This window comes from Micromys minutus (assembly GCF_963924665.1).
Source record: "Micromys minutus genome assembly, chromosome: 7".
In the NCBI taxonomy this organism is placed as follows: domain Eukaryota; kingdom Metazoa; phylum Chordata; class Mammalia; order Rodentia; family Muridae; genus Micromys; species Micromys minutus.
The window spans coordinates 68,607,238-68,619,991 of record NC_137976.1 but is presented as its reverse complement, the minus strand read 5'-3'; the positions used below and the strand labels follow the sequence as shown (position 1 = coordinate 68,619,991).

The 12,754-nt window shown below is 42.5% G+C and overlaps 1 protein-coding gene across 1 annotated transcript; it reads left to right on the top strand.

Moving 5' to 3' along the window:
- Positions 1–5,706: 5,706 nt before the first annotated feature.
- On the top strand, positions 5,707–7,645 carry RTP4 (receptor transporter protein 4; the record flags this gene model as incomplete). Its single annotated transcript, XM_080919534.1, has 2 exons — positions 5,707–5,889; positions 7,081–7,645. The coding sequence occupies exons 1-2, from the start codon at positions 5,729–5,731 to the stop codon at positions 7,643–7,645; spliced, it is 726 nt and encodes a 241-aa protein (XP_080775660.1). The 5' UTR covers positions 5,707–5,728.
- Positions 7,646–12,754: the final 5,109 nt, after the last annotated feature.

The following is a 12,754-nucleotide window of genomic DNA, read 5'->3' as shown; positions in this document are numbered from 1 at the left end:
CCAAGCATTTAGAAAAAGTAAATTTTAATGGTAAACTCCACATCCTGTTGGTTTTTTTTCCACAACTTCAAGGGGAAGTTTTATGTAAGCAAGAAATTTAACAGAAGCTATCATAAGTAGTTAGGTGTCAGGGAAGATTTGCTTAAGCAGGTAGTTTATAGAAGCTAAGTTAACTGGGGGCATTTTGACTTTGGGTTCATAGAATAGAGTTGGGTAAGTTCCATTTGATCTCCCACCAAGGAGATTGAATTATCATTAAACCTGTAATAGCACCAGCAAGAATATGACATGGTAGAACCTCTGCAATAACTACTCTATCATATTTTCCCCTGGTTTTAAGAGAATAAGTCAAATCATTGATTTATCCCGTTATATGGGGGCATAGTTGGACCTACAGACAAGTAGCTTATCTGAATTTATTCTCTGTTTGATGCATTATCCATGCAATTGAGTATGCAGGGTCCCATCATAAGCTTGATCAGGATGAAAATCAACTGTTTGACTAATGCTGTCAGTAAAATGGTAGTTATGAGAACCATGGGAACAGAGATACTAATTATACTGATACTAATTATCTAATTTATGTCTTCTTTCTTTCATTTCTTTGGTGTTTTCTGTGACTGTGGCATAGTTTTCTCTAGTTATCTGTGATTGGCCCAGAAACTTCAAGTTTCTCCTAAGGGCATATAATGTCTTCCCTGTTTTATAGAAAGAAGTTCTAGCATTCTTTAGTTTTGTAGGATTGCTTTGGCAAAGTAGTCAACTTGGTTCTCCATCCTGGAAATAAAATTTTCCAGATGTCCTAGGTCTAAGTGTTTCTGGGAACTGAGTCTCCTAAAATTTTTGTTCCCAACAATCAAGGCTGAGGTGCCTAGGGCACCTGCATTGGTTATTCCTGCCCCTCCTAGGTTTGTGTCTTAGTCATGGTTTCTATTCTTACACAAGCATCATGACAAAGAATCAAGTTGTAGAGGAAGGGGTTTATTCAGCTTACACTTCCACATTGCTGTTCATCACCAAAGGATGTTATGACAGAAATTCATACAGGGTAGGAACTTGGAGGCAGGAGTAGATGCAGAAGTCATGGAGGAATGAATGCTGCTTACTAGCTTGTTTCCCGGGCTTGCCCAGCTTGCTTTTTTTTTTTTTTTTTTTTTTTTTAAATAAAACTCAAGACTACTAGCCCAGTGATGGCATCACCCACAATGGGTTCTTCTATCCTTGATCACAAATTGAGAACATGCCTTACAGCTGGTTCTCATGGAGGCATTTCCTCAAGGAAGCCTCCTTTCTCTGTGATAACCCCAGCTTGTGTCAAGTTGACATACAAACCCAGACAGTACAGATTGGGACCAGAATTGGGATCTGGTTCACCTTCATTAACATTGAGTCAAGGGTAATATGAGCTCTCTCCTCTTCTCCATTATAGGCATATATCTGAGAAATGACAGAACAGTGTGGGTGAAACTATCATAGTGAGTCAAAGGAGGCATATTTAATCAAACTATTAATATAAGTAAGAAAGTTAACTCTAGGGACATGAAGGAATAGTCTACCCTCTAGGCAAGCTTTGGTTAGTTGAGCATTTGAGCAAACCTCATAAAGTGATGAAGTAAGATTATAATTTGAGGACATGATGTTGATACCTTGTCCTTGGCAGAATGATTTATCATCGACAGGACATACATAAAATTGTGGTTATTGAAAGACGTTTTCTAGCCAGTCTTATCCACATCTTGATTAGCTAACCTCTGTCTCTTCCCTAGACCTTCACTGTTTCATCCCTGGAAGGGGCATAAGAGAGCAGAGGTCTACCCGAGCTTCCCATCATCAGTTTTTCTGAGTTCCTATGTCCAGGTTTGGAATGGATGAGAATTGTGTGTATCCCAGATTAGTAAACTCTGGTCACTCATATCATTAAAATGTCCAAATGATGGTCTATTTGTCATTGTCTTCAGTGATGAATCCAGGAGATGATGGCAATTACTTTCATAGCAGTTGAGGTGAGAATACTTGTGTAGGGTTCCTCCTGACAGGTTTCAGGGTTCTGGAAGGAATCCTCTTTATCCAAACCAGTGTCCTGGGTAGAACTGGTGGATAAGTTCAAATTTGGGACATGGCAGGACTCCTGTAACATACTGGTCAATAACCCAGCCAGCTTCTTGCAAAGCATCCAGGGATTTGAGAAGGGAATGATTATACATTTCTGCCTGGGAAATCACTCAGTATGGGGAGGGCATGAGTTGTATCTGAAACACAATTTCAAAAGGGGAAAACCCTTTCTGGTAATGACCTCACTGGCCTCTGAGCAGGGCAAAGGGGAGGAGGTTGGCCATATTTTTGACAGTTTCCATGAGCAATTTGTTCAAGGTCTCCTTAAGACTTTTACTCATCTGTTCTACCTGACCTAAGCAATATGGCCTATATTGACAATCCCATTTCCAACTATCTCATGCCTTTTTTAGATTTTTAGATACTTTGGTCATGAAGGCCAAGCCATTATTGGACCCCAAAGTTAGGGTCAGTCCAAACCTAGGAATTATTTCCTGAAGAAGTTTCTTAGTAACTATTGGAGGAGTCTTTGTTCGAGTTGAGTAGGTTTTCATTTATCTTGAACAGATGTCTACAAACACTAGCAAATATTTATAGCCCAAAAGAGTAGGCCTTCCTATACTCAGGTGTTCTCTACCAGGGTTCTTAGAACAAAGGCCTTTTAAAGATAAACCCCAAATCCTGTTAGTTTGGTCAGCAGCAGCAGGGGGTGGGTTTTGTGTAAGCAAGCAGTTTAACAGAAGCCAAGATAAGTTAGCTGGGGTATCTTGACTTCAGGTTTTAGGGTAGACTTGGGCACTTTTCCTTTGCAATGTATTGCCCTGTAAACTACCTGGTACAATCTGTTTACATAAAGTTCCCTGTAATGGATTTGACCTAATGCTTCTTGTACGTTAATTTGGGTCCTGGTACTGTTTACTCCAGTATCTGAATGTAGATTCTGGTAACCTGCCTCCAGTTGGTCCTGATTTGTAAATAAAAATGCCAACAGCTGATAGTTTGGAGGAACAGACAAATCAGATTTTGGAATTTCTGGGGTTTGGCACTATGCTGGGAGAATGTGGAGGAAAGGAGAGATACCATGCCTGTGAAGTGTGTAGGACAGAGAGGCATGGCCATCTTGTGAAGGAGCTGGGAGAAGGTAGCCCAGAACATGGCCAAGTTGTGCAGCCTCTGGGTCCAGAGCAACAAAGATAGAACATAGAATTTAGTTAAATAATAAATTGGGATTAACTTTGTGGAGGTTAGCTGTGGCCCATCTATTGAGCTGTCTAAGGCATATTAAAATATAAAGGCTGTGTGAATGTCTTTCATTTGGGAACACAAACTATTGAGGTGAATAGTGAACGGGCCACCAAGATTTATTAATTAAAAATTCAACAGTCTCAGACTGCAACCCTGGAATTTGATGGCCTGGAGCATAGACTACTTCCTCCTTGGATTGATGATCCCTTTCCCCTTCCTTCTTCATCATCTGTGCATAACTCTTTTCAGACTGGCCAATCAGGTATGACTGTGAGGTTAGACCTCAGCTAGAAAGCAAATGCAATCACTACTTGAGCTAGAAAAAAAACCAAGTGCTCTCCCAGTCTCTGTGTTCTCTTGTTGGGTTACAAGAGCAAAATCTACTTGTCCAGAAACTTCCATTGGAGTGGTGCTCTCTTTCTCTCCTTGACCCCTGAATTTTTTTCTAACATAAGAGATAGGGGAGTTATGAAGGAGGATGAATGTGATTAAAGTCCTTTCTATGAAAGTTCTTAAACAATTAATAAAACGCATTATTAAAAACTTCAAATCTTAAGACTAAAAGGAGGACAAAATAGAACAAACCAACTCCAAGTTTCCAGAATTCCTTGTGTTCTCTGTGTAGACAGAGATGCTTTCCTACCTTATGAAGGAGAAAGTTACAAAATAGTGCATTCAGGTCTGGCCCCCAGAGAAGGCACATCATTAAGGCTTAGAAGACCCTGGAAGATAGGCAACTTCTGTTTCCAAGATGAAAGAAGTAATGGGGTTCTAAGGATCAAGTGTCCTGCTTCTCTTGTCTTTTCCACTTGACTAAACTTTAGAGGAACTAAGTTTCAGGTCCAGAATTAAGTATGCCTTTTAAAGACCTAGTTCAATCCCAGACCCTCCACAGCAATTCACTGGATTCTTTCTCCAGTATTTCCTGCTGGGTAGTTTGCATATGAAAGCAGAACTTGATAAGCAAATCTAAATCTTGAAAAGCATCAAGAGTCCTCTTTCTAAGTGTCAGGACTTTTCTACCTTTGCAATCTGCAGAGGTAGCTTGGCTAACTTCCAAAAAATGGTTCTCACCAGGCTTGTTAGCCACAGCAGTTTTCAGACGCTCACAAAACCAAAGACAACCAGGATCGGAGAAAAAGATGCTAAGATCAGGTAGATGAACACCATGCGCACACTGGAAGTTAGTTACTGCGGTCCAGATCCGGTTTCTTGCTTGGTGTTGAGAGTCTATAATTCTTGCTGTGGCTTATCAGCTTTGCATTTCGCCCACAAACCCCTCCTTGTGCCTGCTCTTAACTTGTACAGTCTGCAGAACTCCTGTGAAGACAACGGGATTACTGTGCCTGTCTCTCTGAAAGGTCTCTAACAAGAATAATCCTCTGTGTGAACGCACCAGGGCAGCAAGCTGGGTAGAAGATGGTGTCTTTCTTCCCATTGGCTGGAGTCTGACATCAGTTTAAAGATTAGCCAGTGTAAACCAAAGAGCATACCACGGGCTTGTAGGAGGCCCTGGCACATATAAAGCAGAGGGCAGCCATGTCTGGCCTCAGTGGGAGAGGATGTGCCTAATCCTGTAGAGACTCGGTGCAACAGGGTGGTGGGGAGGAATGGAGTGGGGGAGGTACCCTCTCACACATGAAGTGGAGGGAGAATGGGGGAGGAACTCTGTGAGGGGAGGGATATTGAGAGAAGAGGAAGGGGGGCAGTATTGGGGATGTAATAAATTAATTAATTTCAAATGTAATAAATTAATTAATTTCAAAACATAATAGCTTGTGTAAAAGAACCTTTGGGAAGGAAGAAAGAAAATCAGAATAATTGCAGTCACTTAATTCACTTAAGCTCCCAGAATGCAGCAGGGCCTCTGTATAAAAGGCTTTGCTGGTTGGGAAGGTGTTAATATATTTGCATCCAAGGTGCAGGAGATAAAAGGAGTTGAATTACTTACTGCAAACACAAGAAACACAAGTTTTATAGTGTTTCAAAGGAAAAAAGCCTCATATTTAGTTTGCTGTGTTGTTTTAACACCAGGACCACTCCTCTGTCAGCAGGTGATTGGGAACACAACACCTTTTCTCAGTCACCAGGCATTCCTTCTTTCAGTCCCCAAGCTGGTGCTTTGTTTACAATAAACATGGTAAGAAAGTAAAATGAAACAGTTCACGTACACAAACGACTAGAATGCAAACCAGGACCGCAGTTTCAGCACTGGCCCTTCAACACAGTGGCAGGACTCTGTGCACCATGGAAACCGAAACTTAAAGGCAGGAAATGAAAACCAAAGAACCCGGGGAAACCGAAACTTAACACTGGGATGCTGAAACTGAAAGAACCGGGGAAACCGAAACTGTTGTTTGTTCTCTCTCTCCCTCCCGAGGAAGATAGCCAGCTGCTTACCAACCGGGGCCCTCAGTTTTCACCTCTGAGAATGCCGGTCTCCTCCGATTTCAGTCTTTGGGAGCAGACCTTTCAAGAACTGATCCTGGAGGAGAAGCCTGGGGCTAAGTGGACCCTCCATTTGGATAAGAACATTGTACCAGATGGTGCAGCCTTGGGATGGAGGCAGTACCAGCAGACAGGACTGGGCAGGTGAGTGGAGTCCGGGCAGCTGGTCCCCTCAAGGACCCTACTAAGCACAGAGGCTTAGCTGTGCTGAAGCAGCCTCCAACAGCTTGATAGAAAGAATAGGTGTGGCTATCTAGATTTTCACAGTCTTTTGTGGTCAGGAAGCTAAACTGGTTAGGGTCCCCTGAACTCCAAGCCGTTTGTCATTTTCTTTTCTCCACAGGGTCTCTCTGTGTGGCTCTGGTTGTCCTGGCACTTGCTCTGTGGACCAAGCTTGCCTAGGACTCAAAGAGCCACTTGCCTCTACCTCCTGAGGACTGTGACCCAAGGAGTGTTTCTTTTTATTTTAACTTAAAAAGTGTCTGGCCCTGCAGGTCTCCTCCTAAAAGCATTTCAGGAGTCCCTGAAGAGGGACCCCAAGTTCCTACAAAGTCTTCCCTCCTGCTTTCTGTTACTGGATCCCCATCCAGAAAAGGCCTGGCTTTGTATCCAGCTGCTCAGCCCTCTTATCAAGAGAAAACATAATAAAACACATAAATTGGGAAAATGGACTTATCTTTAGTTTGAGTCCAAACGGAGGATGCAGCTGTTCACAGGCTGTCGCCCATACAGCAGTGAAAAGATAACACCTACTGTAGGTGCCAGATGAGACCAGGGAAAGCAAAATTCCTTCCTCAGGTTTTTAAGCTCCTCACTAAAGGGATTTTAGAATGGATCCTCAAATGGAAGTTTGAGGACAGTTTTATTAGAGTATAAAAGTCCCAGAGTAGGCAAGCTGTAAATCTCAACAGCTTCCTGGAGGAGGAGGAGGAGGAGGAGGAGGAGGAGGAGGAGGAGCAGGAGGAGGAGGAGGAGGAGGAGGATGTCCTGGAACTTACTCTGTGGACCAGGCTAGCCTTGAACTTAAGAGATCTGCCTGCTTCTGGTCTCTGAGTGATGGGATGAAAGGCATGTGGAGTGCTATTACCACCTGGCTAACCATTCTCTTTCATTTAAGACTTCCAGGGAGGCTTTCCTATCAAAGAAGCAGACTTAGTAGTAACAGGAAAGCATCTAAAAGAAATTGCCTCTTGTTTCTGTCTATGTGTGACAATGTTACTCAACACCATGCAGCATTCTCCACACTGAAGGGGATTCTGGGAATCCTTTAGCTGCCCATTTCCTCTCGGGTCAGTGGTCAGCCAAGGACACAGGATTTTTTTCTTCTGTCTACAGGTTCCAGTGTTCGAGATGTTGCCGAAGTTGGACCTCTGCTCAAGTGAAGATCTTATGCCATATGTACCAGGATGCTTTGAAATCGCAGGGCCGGGTCCTCATGAGGATCTTTGGTCAGAAGTGCCAGAAGTGTTTTGGGTCTCAATTTGAGAACCCTGAGTTCTCTACAGAGAACATGGAAAGGATTCTGAATCATCTAGTTAATTATATTCTGCAGAGGTACTATGGACACAGGAAGACAGCGCGAATCTCAAATGCATCTGTGGATGAGAAGGTGCTTTTGGATAGGCCCCATGACAGACTCAATTGTGAGGCATGCAGTCTGCACCCCAGTGGAAGGTGTGCCTTTGCACACACAGGAAGGCTGCCTAGATCCCCATCTCCACCACCAAAGAGCAACAGTTTCTCTCTGTCAAAGAGCTCTCCTCCTTCACCTCCGACTGGGAATATGGATTTGGGGACCAGGACTTTTCAGGAACCCAGAGAGCCCCGTGATATAGTGCCACCACTGTTACTGATTTTTTCTCTTGCTGCCTTTAGCCTTATTTCTCACTTCATTAAATAATGGGTTTGTCATCTTGTTTTAATCCTGTAGTGATCAATGAAATGGATGTCATTTCTATATGACAGTGAATTCATGTGGGATCAAGTTAGGTTGAGTATGCAGAATAAACCTGCTCTCCTGGGCATGCCTCTGAAAAGAGCCTAAAACATGGCCCACACATAAGGCACCCACCCAATAACAAATTTGTACTGGACTGCTAAACTGTCTGCACTAGCTTGCTCACTCACTGTTCTCAAGCTATGCTGCTTAAATCTTAATGATAACTAAGATTCACGAGCGTGATGAAATACAAAGCAACAGCAGGAGTAAGGGGATACCTGGTGGACCCCTGCCAAGGTCTCCCCCTGAGAAATCATGACATGCTACAGATCTGGTGTGAGGGAGTTTTATTGAAGGGAAAGGGGGGAGCGGGGACATGGAGAAGTGGGGAGCAGAGCTATAAGGGCAGAGAAGAAGAGACAGAGAAGTGCAGAAAAAGAGAGGCTGGCCAGGAATACATGGGAACAAAGAGAGAAAGAGGAAGAAGAGGAGGAGGAGGGAGAGGGAGGAGGGGTGGGAAATTTGCCTGCAGTAACTCTAGCTCGAACCCAGTGGGTGACAGGTGACGAAGTTAGTAAGCCTGGGAGAAGCCTAGTGGAATCTTCTGTTAACCAACAAGAATGGCAGACTGAGTAATGCTCCCCCAACTATAAATGCCCTTCCCCATAGTCTCTAGAATTAGTTAAATAACTGTATTTGTTGGAAGAGTGGGCTTTGTAGAAATGATTACTTATGAGATCTTGAGGTATCTTGTCTTGATTTCTCAAGATGAATAATAACAGAAGGTCCGGTTTTGTTTTGCTTTTTCATCAGGGTCCACCAAACGCTCACTTTTGAAGGCTTGATCTTAGGGTGATGGTGTTGTGGGAGATAGCAAATGCAAAACGTTTAGGACAGTAAAGGGTGTGGATGGCTAGGACATGGTCTTGTAAACATACTGATCACCTCACCCATTCATTCCCTTCTCTTACTTCCCGGTCATCATTAAGTGAGCATCTCTCTTCCTCTACTTAACAACAGTCAAGTAGCCACATTTATGCCTGCAACATGGTACCAATATATATATATATTTATATATATATATTTATATATATTATAAATATATATGTATATATATATATTTCCCAGATATTTGGTCAGAGCCAGGGAAGTCCAAGGAATTTATCTCATAAGAGGGAGGCAACAGGGTCAACAGCAAGAGAGGAGATTTGAGGCACAGGTCAGAGTAAAGTGTTTCCAAATGAAGGAAAAGCTCACCAACTGTTAGAAGTTAGCTTCTGAAAGCTCAAGCAGCAGAAGAGGGCTCTTCCTTGCAGTCAGCCATCACATGACTTTATATTTTAAATCATATATTTTTTGAATGTGTGTATAGGCATTTATTTATATATATGTGCATGTATGTATGTATGTATTTGTGCATATCCTTGTGGGTATAAGTGTGGATGTATGTATGTGAGTATATATGTGTGTTTGCATGTATGTCTGTATATGTGTATATGTGCATGCATGTGTGTATGTGTATGTGTGCATGTGTATATTAATATGTGTGTATGTATATGTGTGCATGTGTATATGTATATACGTGTGTGTATGTACCTGTGTGCATGGTGTGTATATGTGTGTACATGTCATGGACAGGACACATATGGAATCAGAGGAAAACTTTCTGGAGGCTGTTTTCTCTGTCTATGACATGAGTTCTGGGAGTTCTGAAACCGGTCACATGTCAGGTTTGGCTGCAGGTGTGTTACAAGCTGTAAGAACTGTGTACCTGGCGTTTGCTCAGTGAGGATGGCTGTAGACAACTGACTTCTGGAACTCTAAGGTACCAAGTTTATGCTCATTTATTCAGCAGCCACAGGAACCCATTCTCTTAGAAGGAACATGCTATAGGTGTGCTTCAGTTTCATGAGAAGAGAGCATTTCTATGTTAGAAACACTGGCCCTTCCCATTCCACTATCCCTCTGTCCTACAAAAGCCACTCAGATTGCCCTGTCATTAAGGGATTCCCCTGGATTTAGCGCTTCCTGGAGTTATCATGTTTTCCTGTGGCTTTTAGGAGTCACCTGGAGAGTATGCAGGAATTTGGCAACCTGGGACATAGAATGTATCTCTCATACCCTTGATCAATCTGTTAGGTGTTTCTGTGTGGCTGCTACCATGCCTTTACTATATGACCATGGTTAAAACAACCTCAGAGCACAGCGGACCTTCAGTCTCAGTCAGCTGAGATCATCTCCCAGTTACATTTCATGCTGTCACCTTTGTCATCCTTTCTTTGTCAAGTTGTTTCTACCTTTCCCCTCCATATTTCCCTGTTGTCCTTGTTCCCTCCTTAGGACAGGATTGTCCATAGGCAGGAAGGAGTCAGTTGACATTTATAGACAATATCATACACTTCTGGGGAACAATACAAGACTGTGCTCTCTACAAGGCAATAGGAGGCACAGAAAGATCTCTAGGAGACAATGACTATTTTTATCTGCTATCATATATCATTGCCACAGATACCCATACAGTAATTTGATCATTTGAAGTAGAAGAGGCCAGAAAACCAAGGATAAAAACATCTGTTTCTGTTTTCTCTCAGATTACCCCATCATCTTCTATTCAAATCCCAAACCACCGTGTGTGTGTATGTGTGTGTGTGTGTGTGTGTGTATGTGTGTGTTGTGTTTCCATGAGCCTTGGGAGATTGACCTAAAAGTTTCATCTGTAGCCTGGCTAAGCTATATAATCTGATTCAAGCCTTTATTCTTCCCTGAACCTCAGTTTCTCTATCTGAGGGGATTGATGTGTTTAACTCGCTCTTTTGTTTTGCGAGGGGTACAAAAGATCGATGTGCAAGAGTGAGTGATAGGGAGCTGACTCAGCAGAGTTTGGAGATGGAGAATAAAAGTTAAGTATGAGAAGAGCAAGAAGTAAACAGCAGCCAGCAACTCTAAAGGAGAAGCAAGGAGGAACAAAGAAGCAAGAGGATTACCTTGTGAAGGAGTATCCCCTGAGACCCCGGGAAGCCTAGCAAGTACTAACTCAGTGAACAGATATGTTCGGCTCTGTGGATTCCCAAGGTGATACCCATTTCTGTTTCCATCTGGTGATCACATTTTTTTTATCTTACCTCTGGGAATCTTAGACTGGTTCTAGCTGGACACAGTACTCTTGCTGAGTTCCTTGGTAAGAACCATTTGACATTAGGCCTCTAAGAGTCTTGAGACTTAGCTATGGAAAACACAAAGATAGCAATTGAGTTGATGTGATTGTTTCTAAGGAGGTCCGTTCATATTTGTTTTTCTTGATTTCTAATACTACCTACATTTACATATTGGACCCACATAGTACAGTCCTTAGCATTGCTTCAGTCTTCTGTGGCATTCCTGAGGGTGCATTGTTCTCAAGAGAGCATGTCTAAGCTGTGACTAGAACTAATCCTTTAAGATATTGATCTCCCATGGACTTACTGGGCTGGCAGTGTCTGCAGGATACCATATTTAACAAAAGTAGGATTTGACACAGTCATGCCCTTGCCTCTGTAACTTTTACTTTTAATTAGATTTTTTCTGTATTTACATTCGAAATGTTATCCCCTTTCCTCACCCCACTCCCATCCCCCTTCCACTTCCACTTGTCTTTAAGAAGGTGCACTCACTCCTAATCACCCTCTCCACACCATTTTCTTAGCATTCCCCTACATTGGAAAAACATACTCTCCCTGAACCAAAGGCCTCTTCTCACATTGATGACAAACACTGCTATCTTCAGCTACATATGCAATTGGAGCCACAGGTCTCTCAGTGTGTGCTCAAAAGTTGGTGTTTTAGTCCATGGGAGTTGTGGAGGGTTTGGTTGGTTGATAATGTTGTTCTTCCCATGAGGTTGCAAACCCTTTCAACTCCTTCAGTCCTTTCTTTAGCAACTTCATTGGGGACCCCATGTTCAGTCTGATGGTTAGCTGCAAGCATGCTCAGCTGTATCTGTATGACTATGGCAGAGCCCCTGAGGAGACATCTCTATCTGGTTCCTGCCAGTAAGTACTACTTGGCATCATCAATAGTGCTTGAGTTTGGTGGTTGCATATGGGATGGATCACCAGGTAAGGCAGCCTCTGAATGATCTTTTATCAATCCCTGTTTGTCTATTTGACCTTGCATTTTGTCCTGTGAGTGTTTTGTTCTCTCTAATAAGGACTGAGGCATCCACAGTCTAGCCTTTCTTCTTTTTGAGCTACATAGGTCTGTGAATAGTTTCTTGGGTATTCAGAGCTTTTTGGAGCTAGTATCTGCTTATCAGTGAGTGCATACCATGTGTGTTCTTCTGTGACTGGGTTACCTCACTCAGGATGATAGTCTCTAGTTCCATCCATTTGCCTAGAAAATTTATAAAGTCATTGTTTCTAATAGCTGAGCACTACTCCATTGTGTAAATGTAGCACACTTTCTGTAGCCATTCCTCTGTTGAAGGACATCTGGGTTTTTCCAGCTTCTGGTTATTATAAATGAGGCTGCTATAAACACAATAGCGCATGTGTCCTTGTTATATGTGGGGGCACCTTTGGGGTATATGCCCAGGAGTGAAATAGCTAGGTCTTCAGGTATGTCCTTCAATTTTCAGGTATGTCTAATTTTCTGATGAACTGCCAGACTTATTTGCGGAGAGAGGTTGTACCAGCTTACAACCCCACCAACAATGGAAGAGTGTTCCTTTTTCTCCACATCCTTCCCAGCATCTACTGGCATCTGAATATTTGATCTTAGCCATTCTGACTAGTGTGAGGTGGACTCTCAGGGTTGTTTTGATTTGCATTTCCCTGATGACTAGGGATGTTGAACATTTCTTTAGGTGCTTCTCGGCCATTCAGTATTTCTCAGTTGAAAATTCTTTGTTTAGCTCGATACATCATTTTTAATAGAATTGTTTGATTCTCTGAAGTCTAATTTCTTGAGTTCTTTGTATATATTGGATATTAGACCTCTAGTAGATGTAGGATTGGTAAAGATTCTTTTCTCTCTGTTGGCTGTCATTTTGTCTTATGGACAGTGTTTTTAGTCTTACAGAAGCTTTTCAATTTC